Here is an 18523-nt window from a genome sequence, read left to right on the forward strand (position 1 = left end):
TCAAAAGAGCAGTGCCTGCAAGACGCCCCAAGAATCTCAAAGAACCAGAAGCCTTTTGCAAGTAAGAATGGGTGGAAATTCCCCCAAACAAGAATTGAAGGACTCTTAGCATTTACGAGCTGTAATACTTGCCAAAGGGGATGTCCCTAAGTACGGATCCTGCAGGGGGCCCAAACTTTTGCTTCGGGGGCTTTTCCTTCTTTTTTTATTTTGAAACTGTAAAAGATGGAAATAAAAAAAAAAGTAACTTTGCTTAAAATATTGAAGAAATGTGTCATCTTTAACTTTGTCTTTTGGAAATCAGGTCAGCTTTTAATCGCTTAGCTATTCACAGTAACAGAAATTTTGAATAGGGCGCCCAAACCTTATGTTACATTATGTTACATACCAGACGGTGTTATATTTAAAATAATATTTTAATTAATAATATAACACCTTATCTAATTTATCTAAACTTTTTAAAATATTTTATTTTGATTTTTTAGACTCAATCATTTCAACGATACAATCTTTATGAACATTCACGGAATGTACAGAATCTGTTTTGTCCCGCCCCCTCCTTTATCCCCCCCCCCAATACTGATTATACATTATACAAATACAAGTGGAGTTCAGAGCCCCCACCAAAGACCTCAAGGGACAACCTAATTAAATAAATAGCCCAAGTAAGAAATAAAACCGCGAAACTAAAAGGACTAAAAAGGAAAACACGTGCATCACCTGTGCCATGTTCCATTTCCTTTCCCTACTAAGACAGCCTTTTATAAGATCCATATTTCACAGGGAGGGTGAGTTAGTCAAGGGACATACCCATGTACTTCAGATATGGCTGCCACACTTTAACAAATGTTTCCCCCCCCCCCCCCCCCCTTAGATTGTAGGTGATTTTTTCCAAGGGAATGCAACTCTGCATTTCCATATTCCACCGTGTGGTATTTACTTGGGTGTCAGACTTCCACGTAACCATTATACACTTTCTGGCTATGACCTTCACAAACTGATTTTGATATTTGGACAGTCGAAAACTCACATTTCCAATGATCTCTCAAAAGGTACAACTCCAGATCTTGTGGAAAATCCACTTTTGTAATTTTTTTTTCCAAAAAATGTCCCCCAGTTCTACAGAAGGGTCTCACCTTTGTAAGTAGCCAGGTGGAGTGGACAAAAGTTCCAATCTCCACACCTAAAGCACATTTTTGAAATTTTCAGCTTTGTTTTGTGTCATTTTTGTGGTGTGAGGTTCAGCTGGTGCAAAAAGTTATATTGCACCAACCTGTTTCTGGTGTTAATGACCCCAGACACAGATTTTGCCACCACTCGATTGTTGTGCCTGTGTAGGCCCAGCTTCGGGCCCTCACTTTGGAAATTACATTGGAGAAATACATTTGCACACATTCCCTTGTCGAATTAGAATCTCCACATTACTAGACCTAGGGAGGGTCACAGACGGTCGTAATTTTTCCCCCCATAAAAGATCATTTATCTAACAACTCCCAACTGTGGGTAGGCATAATTCTGGAAAGCTCGTTCAAAGTTCAGCCTCAGATAATCCAATTTTGACACACAGGCTTCAAATTGATGGAAAGTAGTTCACGAAGTAGGTGGGAGAGACCGGGGATGACAGACTATTTAGAAACTCACAAAATCCTTGTCGAGAAGATTCCAAGCCAATGTCCTTTTCAGATGAGTGGCAAGTGACTTCCTCTCAAGTAACCTGGCATCTTTCCATTTCTTCTGATCAGGTTAAAAACTGAACATTAAAAGCCAATCTCGCAGCCAAATCTTAGCAATTCATTGCCTCTGAGGGATGCAGACATCTCCCCTAGTTCTAGATTAGCCAGGATATCAAAAGTAGTGGGGAGAAGGCCAGGCAGTGAGGCTGAGTGGGAAAATGGATCAGACCATGATTAAATGGTGGGGCAGAGTTGATGGGCTGAATGGCCCGTTTCTGCTCCTGTGTCTTATGGCCTTAAATCCCAAGATCACAAGCTAATTATTATTAACAAGTACAGTATCCGAGATGACATTTAAATGTAAAAAAAACTGTAGAGAGGGGTTTATGAAAAACATAATTAAAGATAAAATACAAAGTTTTGCATAATTAACACTGGACTTTACTATCAGTGAAACAGTGCATGAACATTTACTAATATACATACCATATTAAAAGCAGCCATTATAGTACATATACAATCAGTTTTTTTGTGGGGTTTAAACTGAATAAATTTCATGTTATTACAATGTCAGTTCATATTTTGCAACCAAAAAATTTTAATGTTTAAATATGTTTGTACAGTTGTAATATTCAGATTCAAGTTTAGAATGTGTACTTCCCATTTAAGAGACTGATCTGTTGAAAACCAAACTGCTTGTGTTGCCTTTTCTTGCTACAGCTGCCGTTTGGTACAGTACATCCACATGCAAGTCCAACATTTCATCTCATCGTGTGATTTAAACGTTCAGTTCCAAAACCACTACTTGAGCTATCGTTGCAGAATTAATGAGATTAAAAAGGACTTCATTCTGCCATGAAAATATACCATTTTACAGGAGTAACGTCTTCTGAACGCTGTATTCCACTCTTGTAAGTTGCACGCACATTGTATTAAAGATAGGCCGCTCTGCCCAGTTTCCTCTCAAGTAACCTGGCATCTTTCCATTTCTTCTGATCAGGTTAAAAACTGAACATTAAAAGCCAATCTCCCAGCCAAATCTGAGGGATGCGGACAATCGTACGTAAACCCAACTCTGCCCAGCAAAGTATTGGGATAAATGCTTAAAAACTCCGTTTGGTTTATTTTTTTGATCCATCATTTTTTTAAAAAAAAAACTTGTTTTCTGAAAGATTGAATAGTGTCTCACAATGCATCAGGAAAATGGCACTATATTTTTAAAACCATAGTCGAGTATCCGAACTAAAATGTAAAAGCAGATTCAATTGTGCAACACAGGTGAGGGTGGAGCAGAATCTCTTTGCTCTGGGTCACCAGTTTACAATGGTCGCACGAGAAACGGGAACAAAAATAGGACAATCGATAAAAAAATCTTGGGCAAGTGTTCAAGGTATAGCACTGCAGAGTCGAGGTACATTCACACTTTGTATAAATGATAACACAGAGATCACAGGGGTCCTGAATATACAGAGAACTTGCTGGATGGAGCAAAGAAAATAATAACAGCCTGCTGCTCACACACATTCTTGTGTTTTTAGGCAGTTACACAAACCATTCTATCATTCTGTCCACCACAGGGAGGTTTACTTAAAAGCTGAATGTTGATTTAATTTGGAAGTCACAAAGTTATGCAATCGGTTTGAATCAATCCTGATGTAAATGCACCTTGAAGGCAACCAATGCTATCCTACAATCTACATGAAAGAGACCATCTTTAAAATTTAATTGTCAGAGCGACCAAATTCTTGATCAACAACCACGACAGATTTCAAAATATTCTGTGAAAGGTTATAATTAGACCAGGCGTCCTCAATCGCTGAATCAGCTCGAGTAATGTTACAATAAACAGAATTCTGATCAGCAATTTAAAAGTGCAAGATGAAAAGAAGTCTTGAGCTATCAAGTACTTGTGGAAATGTAGAACTGTTTGTGCGCATTCCAATTCAGTATTTGCTGGGAAACACTTGCATATAAAAAGTGTTAGGTTGCATTAATGTTTGGTGCCTGATCCTGATTTGGTCTGCCGTTCCACATAAAACAAGATGTAGGCCTTGGCCTTCATAACAGTTTCTTCTTCAGTCAACGTAACGGTGCTGTCATTGAAATGGAACCAGCGCCCTTCGTGAGTTGCATATGCAGTGTAATGACCTGAGCCAACTCTACGAGGCAAAGAAAAATAGAGTTACTGCTCCACTCAGAACACATTTTTCAATTTCAATCTACCTCGTAAAATTGCGCAATTTAGGATTGTGTAAGCTTTGTATTTAGCTTTGCATTGCGGCACCGTGCAGGCCCTTCAACCCCTGATGTGGTTATACCTACCAAAAAAAAAGTAAACCCTTCATTTTTCTTTTGTACATTTAAGAGTCTCTTAAATGCCTTCTTACTGCCACCCCGGAAATGCATTCCGGAAACCCACAACTCTTTTTTAAAAAAAGCTTGCCCTAATATCTCACGTAAACATCCCATCTCTAGTGATTGCTACTCCTTCCCTGGGAAAAAGGGGCTCTAATTTATCCTTATTTATTTTATAGAATTGTATTATTGAAAAATCAAGCACCACATAATCTGGGGCAAATGAAAAGCTCAAACACTCATTTTTCTCACCCACATACACACGTGGTATAAAATCAAAGTGCTTAAAACACTGGGCAGATTGGACTGCATCAGTGGAAAGAGAAAGTTCACATTTCAGACTAAAAGCATTTCCTTCAACCCTGGATTATAAATAAGTTACTGTAGACTTAAATTGCAGGAAGGATGTTCTGCCCATAAATTTCCCACTATCTCACCTTGTCTGCAATTTAAAAGGTTACTTATTTCCTAGTTCTGAGGGGGCAGAGAAGATTTACTGACATGTTGTCTGGATTGGAGTATCTAGAATACAAAGAAAGATTGAGTAGACTGGGTCTTTATTCATTGGAGCGTAGAAAGTTGAGGGGGATTTGATAGAGGTGTATAAAATTATGAGGAGGATTAATAAGGTAGATGTGGATAGGCTCTTCCCCTTGTGGGCAGGGGAGATTGGAACAAGGGGTCATGAGTTAAGGGTTAGGGGGCAAAAGTTTAGAAATAACATCAGAGGGAGCTCCTTCACTCAGAGAGTGGCGGCTGAGAGGAATGAGGTGGTTGCAGCAGGGTCAATTTTGTCATTTAAGAGGAGGTTGGATAGGTTGCATGGATGTGAGGAATTGGAGGGTTATGGGCAAGGTGCAGGTCGGTGGACCTAGAGATCACTTAAATCAGTATGGACTCGAGGGACTGAGATGGCCTGTTCTGTACTGTAATTGTTATATGGTTATATGATGACCATTTTGTCATGTATGTACTTGTTTATTCTGAAATACATCCAAAAACACATTCAATTTTTAATCAACAAGACATGTGGTCTGAATACAAAATAGGAAGTGATTTTGTAAGTCAGCTCAGCTTTACAATATGATGAAGAGTCTTCAATCAGAATAGAGAAGTTCCTCTTTCCACAGATACTGCTTAGCCTACTGTGCATCTCCAGTTTTTGCTTATTTCAACTTTACTCCTGGAAAGATGTTGATAAAGCTGGATAGGGGTTAACGAAGATTTAGGAGGATTGTGCCAGGACTCAGGGGCCTGAGCTATCAAGAGAAATTGGGCAGGCTAAGGTTTTATTCCTTGGACCACAGGAAGGTGAGGGCTGTACAAAATCATGAGATGAATAAATCAGGTGAACAGACTTTTGACAGAATGAGTATCTCGAGGACAGTGGGGAGATTTAACAGGAACCCAAGGGGGTCACTTTTTTTTTAAAAAAAGTGAGGGTGCTGAGTATGGAATGGATTGCACAAGGAAGGGGCTGAAGCAGGTATTGCAATGTTTAAGACAAAACTGGATGGATACATGGATAAGTAGGTAGGACTAGTGAAGGTAGGACATGTTGGTCAGCGTGGGCAAATTGGACCAAAGGCCTGCTATCATGTTATACGATACCCGTTCTATGACGTGCAATTTGGTCTGCCTCATCCAAAGTGGCTGCATTCAAGCAATAAACACCTCAGTGATAATTGCAAACACAATATGCTGTTCCAACCTGGCCTTTTTTGCCAGCACCAGGCCAAACCCCATGACGTCTACAACCTACAAGGGCAGCAAGCATGAGGGAAGGTATCTACATTGCACCGGGGCAAATGTTGGAACTCCTGAGTACGCAGAACGGCCTTCAGTCCCTCGGAGCGGAACCACATTGGCAACCTTCCAATCCTCTGGAATCTCTCCAGAGTCTATCAATTTCTGGAAGATCATCGCCAATGGATCTACGACCTCCAATGGATCTACGACCTCCAATGGATCTACGACCTCCAATGGATCTACGACCTCCAATGGATCTACGACCTCCAATGGATCTACGACCTCCAATGGATCTACAACCTCCAATGGGTGGAGTTGTTGAAGTGAACCGGTACGGACTTGAAGGGCCGACATGGCCTGTTTCCGTGCTGTAAACGGTTATATGGTTATGGTTAAAGCAAAAAAACTGGAAGGACTTTGTGCTCTGCGAGAGGAACCCACTTCACATTAATGAATAATGACTGAAATAGCAAATGCACAATTTTATCATCCAATCAAGCCAGGCTCATTCTGTACATCTCTCATTTAAAAATCAAATAATTAAAATACAAAAATAATACCATTACAAAATTGCAGACTGGACAGCTAAGGGTGTGATTGCACTGGAGAGAGAGCAGAGCAGATTGACCAGAAGGTTGACTGGGATTGGAGGACTTTCATTATAAGGAGAGATTCAATAGACTGGAGTGAAGGAGGCTGTGGGAGTGACTTGTTAGAAAATTATCAGAAGCATTTTCTGGTGGCAAGATTATCTGAAGAGAGCATAGATTTAAGGTGAGAGGATGGAGTTTTAAATGGAACTTGAGGATTAAATTTTTTAAAATATATTGATATCTGGAATGCAGTGACAGATAGGGTGGTGCAATCAGACGTGATCACTGCATTTAAGAGGCATTTCAATGGGAAAGGCATAGAAGAATATGGTTCTAATGCAGGCAAATGGATAAAAGATCAGCCTGGACGTAGCAGGCTGATGGGCTTGTTTCTGAGTTGTAGTTTACCTTCATTGAATTCAGTTCCTAACTTCATTCCTCCACACTGAAGTTCTCTGCAATTCCTTCAATTACTCATCAGTCATGTGTCAAATTTTATTCAACTGTTTTCCACACTGGAGAATGTAGGAAAGGGCAGCTGAATGGACTCCGAATTTTAGCAAGTGACTCATACTCCCTGTCTGGCTGCAGCAAGCAAGAATATCAGTACAATGTGTATGGCAGTAAACTTGTTACCCTTGTCCAAGCACAGGCCAGGGGACTCCCAAAAGAATTCCCTGTGACTCACCTTACACTTCTCCATCCTTTACAGGACAGCTCCAGCCTTGCACACTGAACTGCACCCATACCCCAATTAACGTGCTGGTATTTGGTAAATCACCTGCCTCCAAACATAGTCCAGGAACAGTTGCTCAGTTTGATTCCCCAAGATAATTTCCAGGATGAATACTGTCTATATATCTGCCAATTCCAATGTGCAGTGTTTAGACCATTATGACCAGATCTTTTCTCATCTGTCAGTGCACATTAAACAAACAAAAACGGATACCATAGGAGAGAATTTAAGCAGGTAAGTGGTGAACCTTTACTTTGGTTCACAGGTTTGAGCTAAATTGCTTTTCATAGGTGATCTTTTTATATGTGATTTTTTTGGGGGTATAATCTCCTAGGTTTGATCCTAGAATTTACTTCATAGAAAATTCTGTCCATGTAAAATTGTATGAAAAGATTATATGTGACCTAGCCTCACAAGTATTCTTGTTTTAATTGTACTCCAATTAGCTGTCAGATGTTCATTTCAAAGGCCTGATCATTATAGTCAAGAATGTTGGTTCCATATGTCTCAAGTTATCCTGCCTCATCTTTGGTAGTCAAGCATTCCCTGAAATATTCTCCTGGATGCAACTTACCAAAACCATTAAGGGTGCACCTCTACAGAATAGGCCCCAGTCACTTTATTTCAAAACTAAAGAGTTGAACTTCCTATAATCTTTCCTCATTCAGTGGGTATAAGTTTCTTAGCTCATCTCGAATGCTTCCCCAGTCTCGACATGTTGGCCAAGATGCATCTGATGAGGTCTCTGGTTTCAGCAACATTAAAGCAGCCTTGTGCTCAACTGATATAGCCGTATGACCATTTACGGAGCGGAAACAGGCCATGTTGGCCTTTCGAGTCCGCACCGGTTCACTGATTTTGTGCGCCCTCTTCAGGCATTGGTCCCGGTAGATCTTCATCAAAATTCAATCATCATGTTATAAAGTGCAATATTACACAAAATTCACTTCATTCAGACATAAAACAGAGATACATTAGCAGAAAGTTAAATGAAGTGCTTCTTTCAGTCAAAAGACCTTGAAACAAAATTCAACACTACATTTAATTTGCTAATTTATGCTCCAGAGGACAGCATGAGTTAACATTGAACAATCTCCTTCCAAACGGTCTTTAACTTGTCAGGCACCAGAATAATTTTATCCAATTGGCAGCCTCTATCTCCATCTTTCAACTTTAATTTCAATGAAGAATATAAAAGGTTCTTTGTAAGTTATTTGCTGATTCATTCTACTCCAATCAAAGAACACACATAAACATGTTATTCTCTATGGTTTCCTGAAATACAAATACATTTTTTAAAAATATTAACTACAGGTAGCAATAAGGGATTTTTTAAAATATCACTTTGCTGAGCGACAATTTCAACTGAAAGTAACCAATGTGGTCATGTGATAAATCTCTGGCTCTAAAGATGGCGTCCAGTGGGTTTTCAAGATGACTGTTGTTTACTTTAGGTTAGCAGTTAAGTGACTAATTCATTACCACGCTTAGAGTAGCTTTAAGGGTCTGAGTGTCCTCAATTCTTTTGGATCTCATCACCTTCATCAGTCATTTCCAGTTTACCTCCTGATGAAAAGAGCGGGTCACCATGCTCCTCCACAACTCTGACACCTGCTGTGTACGGGCCAGCATGTGAACACATTACTCCTGGGGCAGACAGAGGAAGCCAGGTGGTCACCAGTTTTGTAACAGCAGTTGAGAGTTAGGTTTCACTCTTACAAGTCCATTCCTAACAAACCTGTAACTACGGAGGTGCAAAATTAACATTTGTACCACAATTCTAGAGGGACAGGTGTGTAGGTTACTAGTCAGTGCTGACTACTAGAGAGAACAGTATAAGGCTCTTACTAAAAACAAAGTGAAAAAAAAGTCCATAGCAGGTCGCAAGACAAGAGGAAATGATGACAGACCATTTGGTCATGTATGTACTTGTTTATACTGACATACATCCAAAAACACATTCAATTTTTAATCCACAAGACATGTGGTCTGAATACAAAATAGGAAGCGATTTTGTAAGTCGGCCCAGCTTTACAATAATGATAAAAACGCTTAGAAGGCCTTGAAATAACTGTTTAAAATCATTAAGAATCATGTGCAGATGGAAAGGTTAAAAAAAAATGAAGATTATGACTGTTTGCCCAGTTTCAATGTTTTTGCATTTAGTGGGCAATTGTTAGGTCTGCTTTGTTCATGAATGAGTGAGACAAACACCAGGCTGAGTCGAAATCAGGGTTCTTTGTTCTTTATTACCGGATTGTAACACTTGCGACTAACAAAGTTAGTCGGAGAATGCATTCTGCCGTTATCAGCAAAATGGTGATTTTTTATACCCTTGGATACATGCTTAGAACATCATCATATCATTACTTGTCCAATGACTAAAACTGTTGCTATCCTTTCCCTGCTAGCTTCCTGCCTCTCAATCCATCAATGTCTCTCTTATCTTGTAAGTACAAGGATGCATTCACATCTTGTTACTGCCCCGTACATTCCCATCTCATGATGTTTTACCTAACAGGAGTACAAGGACACCTCCCCTTCTTGTTACTGCCCTGTACAGGGTAACTCCCTACACATTCCCATCTCATGATGTTTTACCTTACACTATCTCATTAGTAATTTCATTAACCTGATTAACCGTTGATACTGCTGGAGGGATGACAGTATATTCAAGAATCGAATGTGTAAATTAATTCTCCTCCCCATCAGAATCAAGTTAATATCTTCATTTGATCGACGCTCACTATTTAAGTTAAATGTCTGATGAGGACCTTTGGAGAGAATTCACCACTCTGTTTGTCACATTTAGTTCCCAGAATAGTTTACTCCACATCAGGTCAGTTTAATTACACTTGTCTTCAAAGTGTAATCACCGTGAGAGAGAATGAAAAGCAAGTGCTCACCCTGAACCATGATGAACCACCACTGCTGCCAGGTCGTACAGACAACACTCCGGACCACTGTTCTCTGGCTGGAGAATGGGGGAATGAGAAGATCTTCATTAAATCAATGATTCACTGTTCTTGCAAATCGAACATAATGTGTTAAAAATGGTTTTCACTCATTAGTCCCATTAGAGGTACCCAAGGTCTTCCCAAAGCCTTAACCCATGAGTTTTTAAAAATCAGTTGTTTAGTTGGTTGGTCTTTCTTTTTTTTTTAAATTTAGACGTATAGCACGGTAACAGGCCCTTTCGGGCCATGAGTCTCTGTTGTCCAATTACACCCAAATGAACTACAATCCTGGTGCATTTTTGAACGGTGGGAGGAAACCAGAGCCGCCGGGGAAAACCCACGCAGACATGGGGAGAACGTACAAACTCTTTACAGAGAGCGCTCATCCCAATCGTTGGCGCTGTAAAGGTATTGCACTAACTGCGCTGCCTTTATCAAGGACCTTGTTGTGGAGGGAAAACGTTGGTGGAAGCATCAGTCTACATCTGAAGTACAACATTCAGTCAAACAGAATTGTTCTTTTGGACGAATGACAGTCACTAATCTTGGAGGATCTTTCTTGGACCCTACACACTAATGGCACCATGAAGGAAGTGAGTGAAGCGCCTCTACATCATCAGAAGTTTGCAGAGGTTTGGTATCACATCGGAAACTCTGGCCAATTTCTACAGCAGTGCGAGGAAAGTGCGCTGACCCTGACTGCATCACGATCTGGTATGGGGACACCAATACCTCCAAGCGTAAAACCCGGCAAAACGGTAGTGGGCACAGCCCAGGACATCACAGGCAAAACCCTCCCCACCATCGAAAACATCTACAGGGAACACTGCTGTCAGACAACAGCAGCGATCATCAAGGATCCGCATCACCCAGCGCACGCTCTGATCTCGCTGCTGCCCTCAGGAAAGAGGTCTAGGTGCCACAAGATTCGCTCCACCAGGTTCAGGAACAGCTGCTCCCCCTCCACCATCAGACTCCTCAATGACAAACTCAATCTGGGACTCGTTAAAGGACTTACATTTGCATTTTATTAACTTTTTTTCCTCTGAATTGCAGTTTTACATATTTTTAATTTGTTTAAATGTGTACATTGTTAGGTCTGCTTTGTTCGAGAATGAGTGAGTCAGACACCAGACTGAGTCGAAATCAAGGTTCTTTATTACCGGATTGTAACACCTGCAACTAACAGTGTTAGTTGGAGAAGGCGCATTCTAACGATATCAGCAAGTGGTGTTTTTTTTTATATACCCCAGGACACGCACTTAGTAAATTATCATACCATTACATTGTCCAATGAATAAGCTGTTGCTACCCTTCTCTGTTAGTCTGCTGCACATCATTCTTGTTAGTGCCACACTTATCTTGAGCGTACAAGGTCACACCTGCATCCTGTTACTCCTTAGTACTGGGTGACTCCTTCTCTGGTCCCAACTCATGATGTTTTTACCTTACAACATTGAGCACAGTTTTTCTTTTGCACTATGAATTAGTGGTAAATCTGCCTTGCTCACAGGAGAAATAATCTCAGGGTTGTATGCGATGTCATCCATGTGTACTCGGACAATAAATTAGAATCTGAAATCTGATCTGAAGAACGCATCATTATTTGATGATACTGTTCAAAGGACCAGGAAGTTCTCATGTATTTCCGTAAATATTTTTCGATCAGATGCCAAGAAATGACTTCCTCATTTTATGTTGAGTAACCCCATTCACAATTGCTGGCAAACTACTTTGAAAAGTCATGGTGAAATAGTCAGTTCTAGGTCTGCACAGCAAGAGGCTGGAGGAAGAGCAGCAGTTTAGAATGGATGCTGGACCTTGGCATAAAAGGAATAAAGGCTCTGGAGATTCATAGCAAGGCAGTGGAGTTTTGTGACCTGGCAATACTATACCATGGGGATGGTATAGGCCAGTGTTTCCCAAACTGGGTTCCTCTGAAAGGAACGGAAGAAATGAGTAGTAATAACTAAAACTTGTAATAACTGTTTTTTCTTAAATTACTTTTTACCTAGGTCTTTAAATCGCCGTACTTCAGCGACAGCAGCAAACAGTTGCCTCGATGCTAAAAAAAAACAAAATGGCGTTTTGAGGCCTGACATTAGCAGCGCAGACGTCAAGCCTCAAGGCGCCATTTTCAACCAATGAGACTCAGATTTGTTTTTGCCGTGAGGCTGGCCACATTTTAAAATTTAAACTGAAAGAATGTGCAGAACTGTGCAGTACTGTATGAAAAACCATGGATTCTTGGCTTAAAAACATAGGAGACAGGATAATTCATCTGAAGCAAGTATTGAGGTGCCACACTTTTTTCATGAAGATGACTTTACCTGAAAAATCAAGTGTAAAGAAACCGATGTAGCAGGTCTTCCAGTGCTGTTAGTCTTTGTTAGCTGTGTGTACGAGAAGAATATTGAGGAAGACATGCTTCTTTATAGAACTTTGCAAGGGCACACAACTGGGGAAATTCTTAACTCCATCAATAACTGCATGATGAAGAATGCCATTCCACGGGAAACACAGATGGAGCCTGGATGAACAATATCCATCTTTGGCAAAATCTGCTGTGCATTGCCTATTACCATTTTCCACAACTTCCATGTGTAAGACTGGATTTTCATATTATGAAGCAACAAAAACAAAATACAGAAACCGACCGCTCATGACATAAGGATACAGCTATCAAACATTGTGCCCAACATTAAGAAGACCTGTGAGGATGAAACAATTCCATTCATCCCATTAAATGTAAATGAGAGGCAATAAATGATTTCAACATGGAGAACGGAGAGTTTATTTACTTTCATATTATGCTTGTGTATATAGCAGGTCTTTTAAATTCTAATTGGTGATTGATGTTTGTGTTTTCCAAGTGCTCCCCAAAAGGCTTCCGCGAGCTAAAAAGTTTGGGCAGCCCCGACGCAGGTGATGGAGGCTGCTTGGTTCGGGGTGGGGGGGGGGGGAAGGGGAAGGGGAGGGATTGTGAACAAAGAACCAGTTCCTCAACCCATCCTGTCCTGAAGCCTCACCTTTCCCCAAGTTGACATTGACATTCATACATCCATTGTTGGTTCCCTGCCAATAAGACCCATTTGACAGATCCAATGCAATGATGTTGCAGTTAATGTTTAAGTAGCTTCCAAGAATTCTAGATTAATGCCGAATTAGGTCAAATATTGTATTTCATGCCCAGTTCACTACGTTTTGTCTCCACAGAAACTCGTGCTAATTATTCAACCACTGCTTGTTTTGTGGAAACAATCCAACTGAGAAACTGATCCATGTTGACCACTTCATACTGTTGCCTAGTAACTTGGCAACCTGTGACATCACAAAACAGTCTCAATTCACCCTCATGATTACAAAGAGACTCCTTTTGATAAACCCACAAAAGAAACAAACATTGATTGGAAGACATGTTCAAAGCTTTCCTCCCATTTAAATTATGAAGCTATTCATATTTTAGGCAAATGAACAGATACAGAAACCAGCATTTGCAAATTTCACAAAAGCACTAAAATGGAATTAGCGGAAAAAACCCCCACCGAAACACCTCAAAATCCAAGAACCGTTATGGTTTGCATGTTTTTGTCTTTTATAGATTTTTATAAAATTCCATTATAGATTCAGCCGGTCTTTTTTTGCGCTATCGATAAATAGAAATTCTGTCTGGCCTGCAGGAAGGAAAAGGGATCTCAGGGCTGTATTCAATGTCATGTATACCCTCGGACAATAAATCTGACCATTGAACTTTTTATTGTGGTCATTTCCTTTCTTCTTGCATTGATTTGTGTTCACAAGTTGGGATTGGTTTCTACAAAAAAAAACAACACTGGTCTGACAAGCAATGTTCAATCAGAACTTGCTCCTTTTTAAGAATAAGTAAACAACTGTGTAAATATAAAGGATAATTGTGTGGAGAAAACATGGCCCTGTCTGTCTGGAATGTGTGTACTGCAGGTGGTCACGTGTCCTCCCTATCTTATTCAGAAGTCACATCACCTGTCAATCAAGGTTGGATTCTAGCCATCCATTAGTGCACACCTTACCGTTGGCTAATTTAAATCACCTAGGGTCATTATTGGCTAGAAGCACAGATTAGCACTGTATAGAACACCAATGCACAGCACATTCTTTCTCTCTGCCTCGGGGTCTAACCTCCAGACATCACTTCATGCCAGGTCTCTACTGGGGACTACACTGAAGCTGAGGCTTTCGTACTGTGATAGGTCGGTACTCACAGAGAGCTGCAACCCCGTTGGTCAGGGAACCGGGTGCATGTGTAAGAGTCCCTGTATGCAGAATGTGAGCGGGTCAAGAACAGGTTTATTGTTGTCAGAGTCCATCCAGAATTCGAGATGTCTATATCGTCGCTCAAGTGAAATGGTAAGAGTACCATTTAACGTTCTCCATTTGTCTCCCGTGCATTAATAAGTTAGGTGATTGTAACTCTTCTGTCCAGTCTAGTCTCTGTGAATCCACTGAACCTGATACTCTGCCCTCCAACGCTGCATAGCTGCAATCCATCCGTTAGTTTAGTGTGGAGAGGCTGCCCATTCACTCTGTTAATGTAGAGAATTTTGAAAGAGATTCTATCGAAAACTGTGCAGTCAATCAGAAATGGGACAGTGGCTTCAATCATACTCAACAATGTAGTGACATGGAAGACCATAGGATCGGACTTGTTTCAAAATGGAGCAATTTCAAAAGCCCAGCACTAGCAGGATGCAGCCTCAAATACAAAAAAGGACATGTACATTAAATGGTCGGGCACTGAGGAGTGAGGTAGAACAGAGGGATCTGAGAATACAGAGACATAATTCCCTGAAAGTGGTGTCACAGGTGGATAGGGTTGTAAAGAAAGCTTTTTGGCATATTGGCCTTCGTCAATCAAATGTTGAGTACAGGAGTTGGGATGCTACGGTAAAGTTGTATAAGATATTGGTGAAGCCAAATTTGGAGAAATGTCTGCTGTTTTTAAAAAAATTTAGACAAAGCACAGTAACAGGCCATTTTGGCCCACGAGACCTACTGCCCAATTACACCCAATTAACCTACATTCACGGTACGTTCCGAATGGTGGGAGGAAACTGGAGCCCCCATGGAAAACTCACACAGACGTGGATTCAACCCCAGTCTCGACCACTGGCACAGTAAAGGCGTTGCACCAACCGCTACACCAAACGTGCCTAACTACAGGAAAGATATCAATAAAGAGTGCAAAGAAGCTTTGCCCAGACTTCAGGAACGGAATTACAAGGAAAGGTTAAACCGGTGAGGATTTTATTCACTTGAGTGTGTCGAAGAATGAGAGGAGATTTGATAAGAGGTATTTAAAACTATGAGGGGGGGGGGATAGACAGAGTAAATATTGGTTGGCTTTTTCCACTGAGGGTAGGTGAGATACAAACCATAGGTCATGGGTTATGGGTTATGGGTGAAAGGAGAAAATTTCACACAGAATGGTGCGAGTATGGAACAAGCTGCCAGCTGAAGTGGTGGATGCAGGCTCACTTTTAATATTTAAGAAGAATTTGGATGGGAGGGGTATGGAGGGCTACGGACTGAGTGCAGGTCAGTGTGATTATGCAGAAAAATGTTTTGGCACAGATTAGAAGGGCCAAAGAGCCAGTTTCTGTGCTGTAATATTTTATGGTTCTATAAGCACTGAGTAGCTGCACCAATAACCCTGGCCCACCCCACAACTAATATTGCCTCATCATGTCAAAGGAGATTTATTTCTGGGAGAATGTTAGATGTCCACAGCAGGCTCCAGGTATAGCAGTGTACAGCCAGGCTTTCTCAAAGTTTAGGCAGGTATTTATCTTGTGTTTAGAGCTCTATCATGCATCTGTGGGATATTGCTAAATATATGTCTTTAGGCCAATGGAGTTATTTTCTAACAATGAAAATTGTTTGCCAGTTTGATTTACAAGTGCATTTACCTCCAATAAGAAGCACTTCATGTCTAGGCCTTGCAAGGGGAACTCCACGTACGTATCTATCTTATTTCGCAGATAAGCTGTCCAATGAAATCTCTTCAGATGCAAGCAGAGCACCTAAAGCGGAAGAATAACAAGGCTCTGTTTTAAAAGGTTGTAAACTAACTTAGTTAGTTTGCAAAGTAAGTTTCCTACAAAAGCAGACAAAATAACCATATAACCATTTACGGAGCGGAAACAGGCCCTGTTGGCCTTTCGAGTCCGCACCGGTTCACTGATTTTGTGCGCCCTCTTCAGGCATTGGTCCCGGTAGATCTTCATTCAATAACGATCTGCAGCATTTAAATGGGAAAACCTGCTGATGTTTAATTTCATTCCTTTTTGACTATATTTTCTGATTAAAGCTCATCAGCGCAAATTACTCTTCAAATGCAGAATTTTACAACATTTACTAAATTGAATTTTATCTCACCTGGAGGCCATAAAGTGAAAGATTAAGAAAAAAAATCCATTCATAAGACATGGAGTGGGGGCACTGACAAAGGGAGGGTGTGAATAAAATAGGTCATAAAAATTTACTAAGTCTACTAATTTTCATTTAAGATCTGTATTTAACTTTGTACATAAAAAAAGTAAAATTATGGATTTATGACGCAGATTATAATGAGAACCCGAAACACATCTAGACCAATCACAACAGTATAATGAATAATCAGGTATAAAGAAAACTATGCTGTTGAACTGCCCCAAAATGTTTCAACAGATCCAGGAATCTCCTCTTAGGTACCGCAGAAGGCTGCTTAATTTGTTCCCCTTCCGTCAGCCTGAACATTAGCTCTTTCCACCAAATACAATGCTGTGACATGTCTAGACTAAACTAACAGCAACACATCCCAAATACATTGCCTCTACTACTAAGGCAGATGAGGACAGCACAGCAACAGCAGGGTTAAGACTCCCCCCCCCCCCACCAAACATTCATCGGTGCTTGGTCTAAGTACTATAATTGCTTCCTCTTATTCAGCGGAGGGAATGTGGGGAGTCATGAAAATGACTCACCGCCTCTTGAGCAATAAATACTGATTTCTGACAGGAAGCTCCAGATAAATGAGAAAAAATATTGACCTTTCTTACACAATATATAGTGCTTGAAGCAGCCTGGTTCTGTCCAGTTTGTCCCCGCCGTCATTAAAACAAGTACAATGGATTAAGATAATGGGGTAAATTAAAATGTACTGGGGATGTAGGTTAATTGGGGGTAAATTAAGCAGCACTGACTCGTGGGCTGAAATGGCCTGTTACCATGCTGTATGTCTAAATTTTTTTTAAAAATTCAATTTGGCAAAAAATCTAATTAGGAAACTAAGTTTTTATAATAAATTCCTAAGAATATTCTGGTCACGTCACCCTACTCTTCAAGACTGAAAATTCATTCTGAATCATTAATAAATACAAGTAAATATCTACAATCTAAGAACAGGCAGACTTCAAATAAATTGTTCTCATGTGCCTTTTAATACACAACAGCATCTAAATTATTGGAAATGAAGAATATTTTTGATTTAAAGAACAAAACATGGACTATCAAGGGATAACAGGGGAAAAAAAATCTAAGGAAGGACTTATGAAGTTGCCAAAGGAGCAGCAGGTTAAAGGCTCAGAAGCATTTCAGACCTTAAGAGGATCAAGAAATTGATAATGACAGAACATGTAATTAACCAAATTGACTACTTAAAAGCACAAAAACCATAAAGTGAAGAGACTGCAAGTAGAACAGCATTATGCGGAGCGAGAGATAGTTCATCTTTCGGATCAATGATCCAGTTTCAATATCGACTTGATATGTTATCCGTTCCCTTCTGTGGGTAGATGTTGCTCCACTCAACATTTCCAGAATGTTCTGGTTTGCTCTCAGATTTCTAGTATTTGCAGCCTTATTGCTTTGCAAACAAGTACTAACCTTTGGCAACTTCTGAATCCAAAATTTTTTGGTGGACTTCTGTCGCTTTTTACACTTATGGCACATGTACAGCTCAGTTTCATCCAGCTCCTCTAAGTCTGTGAAACTACGTAGGCAATCTGCAACAAAAAATATCTTGTAACTGTGGTACAATACCTCAAAAATGAAATAAAATGTATAAATGCTTTTATTCAGTTCAGGTGTTCAATGGATGGCACCATAAGTATACATTATATAGTCAATGGATAGTTTAATACAATGGAGGTGCCTGATTGCAGGAACCGCAGGCCTAACTCTCCAAGACTACTAAATTATTCTATATGGGCAGGTGCAATTTGCAATGCCTTCAGTACTCCAAAATCACATTGGTGAACCTTCCAAGATTTAAAATACACTTTCCTTTCACATTCCACAACTTTCCTATTTCTGTAATAAAGAGGATATAAAACCATACCTTCTCCAAAAATTTTTTAAAGTGTTTTCACCCTAATTGACTAAAAGGTCTAGTGAAATTTCTGAGTTGGGACACAGGCCAGGTGAACGGGGAAGAAATTCCTG

At 40.2% G+C, this 18523-nt stretch overlaps 1 protein-coding gene across 13 annotated transcripts in view; it reads right to left on the bottom strand.

The window, feature by feature from the left end:
* Positions 1-2091: 2091 nt before the first annotated feature.
* The window catches only part of usp3 (ubiquitin specific peptidase 3), a 77970-nt gene continuing 61538 nt past the window's right edge, over positions 2092-18523 (bottom strand). For 4 of the 13 annotated variants that reach the window (XM_069902895.1, XM_069902893.1, XM_069902904.1 and 1 more), the window contains 5 exons: positions 17966-18084; positions 16009-16122; positions 12394-12456; positions 10013-10080; positions 2092-3832 (listed from right to left, as the gene is read on the bottom strand). In XM_069902895.1, coding sequence (XP_069758996.1) covers positions 3664-3832; positions 10013-10080; positions 12394-12456; positions 16009-16122; positions 17966-18084 — 533 coding nt within the window. In that variant the 3' untranslated portion in view covers positions 2092-3663. The other 9 variants (XM_069902897.1, XM_069902899.1, XM_069902901.1 and 6 more) reach the window with 9 other exon arrangements.

This window comes from Narcine bancroftii, chromosome 11, assembly GCF_036971445.1.
Source record: "Narcine bancroftii isolate sNarBan1 chromosome 11, sNarBan1.hap1, whole genome shotgun sequence".
Lineage (NCBI taxonomy): Eukaryota > Metazoa > Chordata > Chondrichthyes > Torpediniformes > Narcinidae > Narcine > Narcine bancroftii.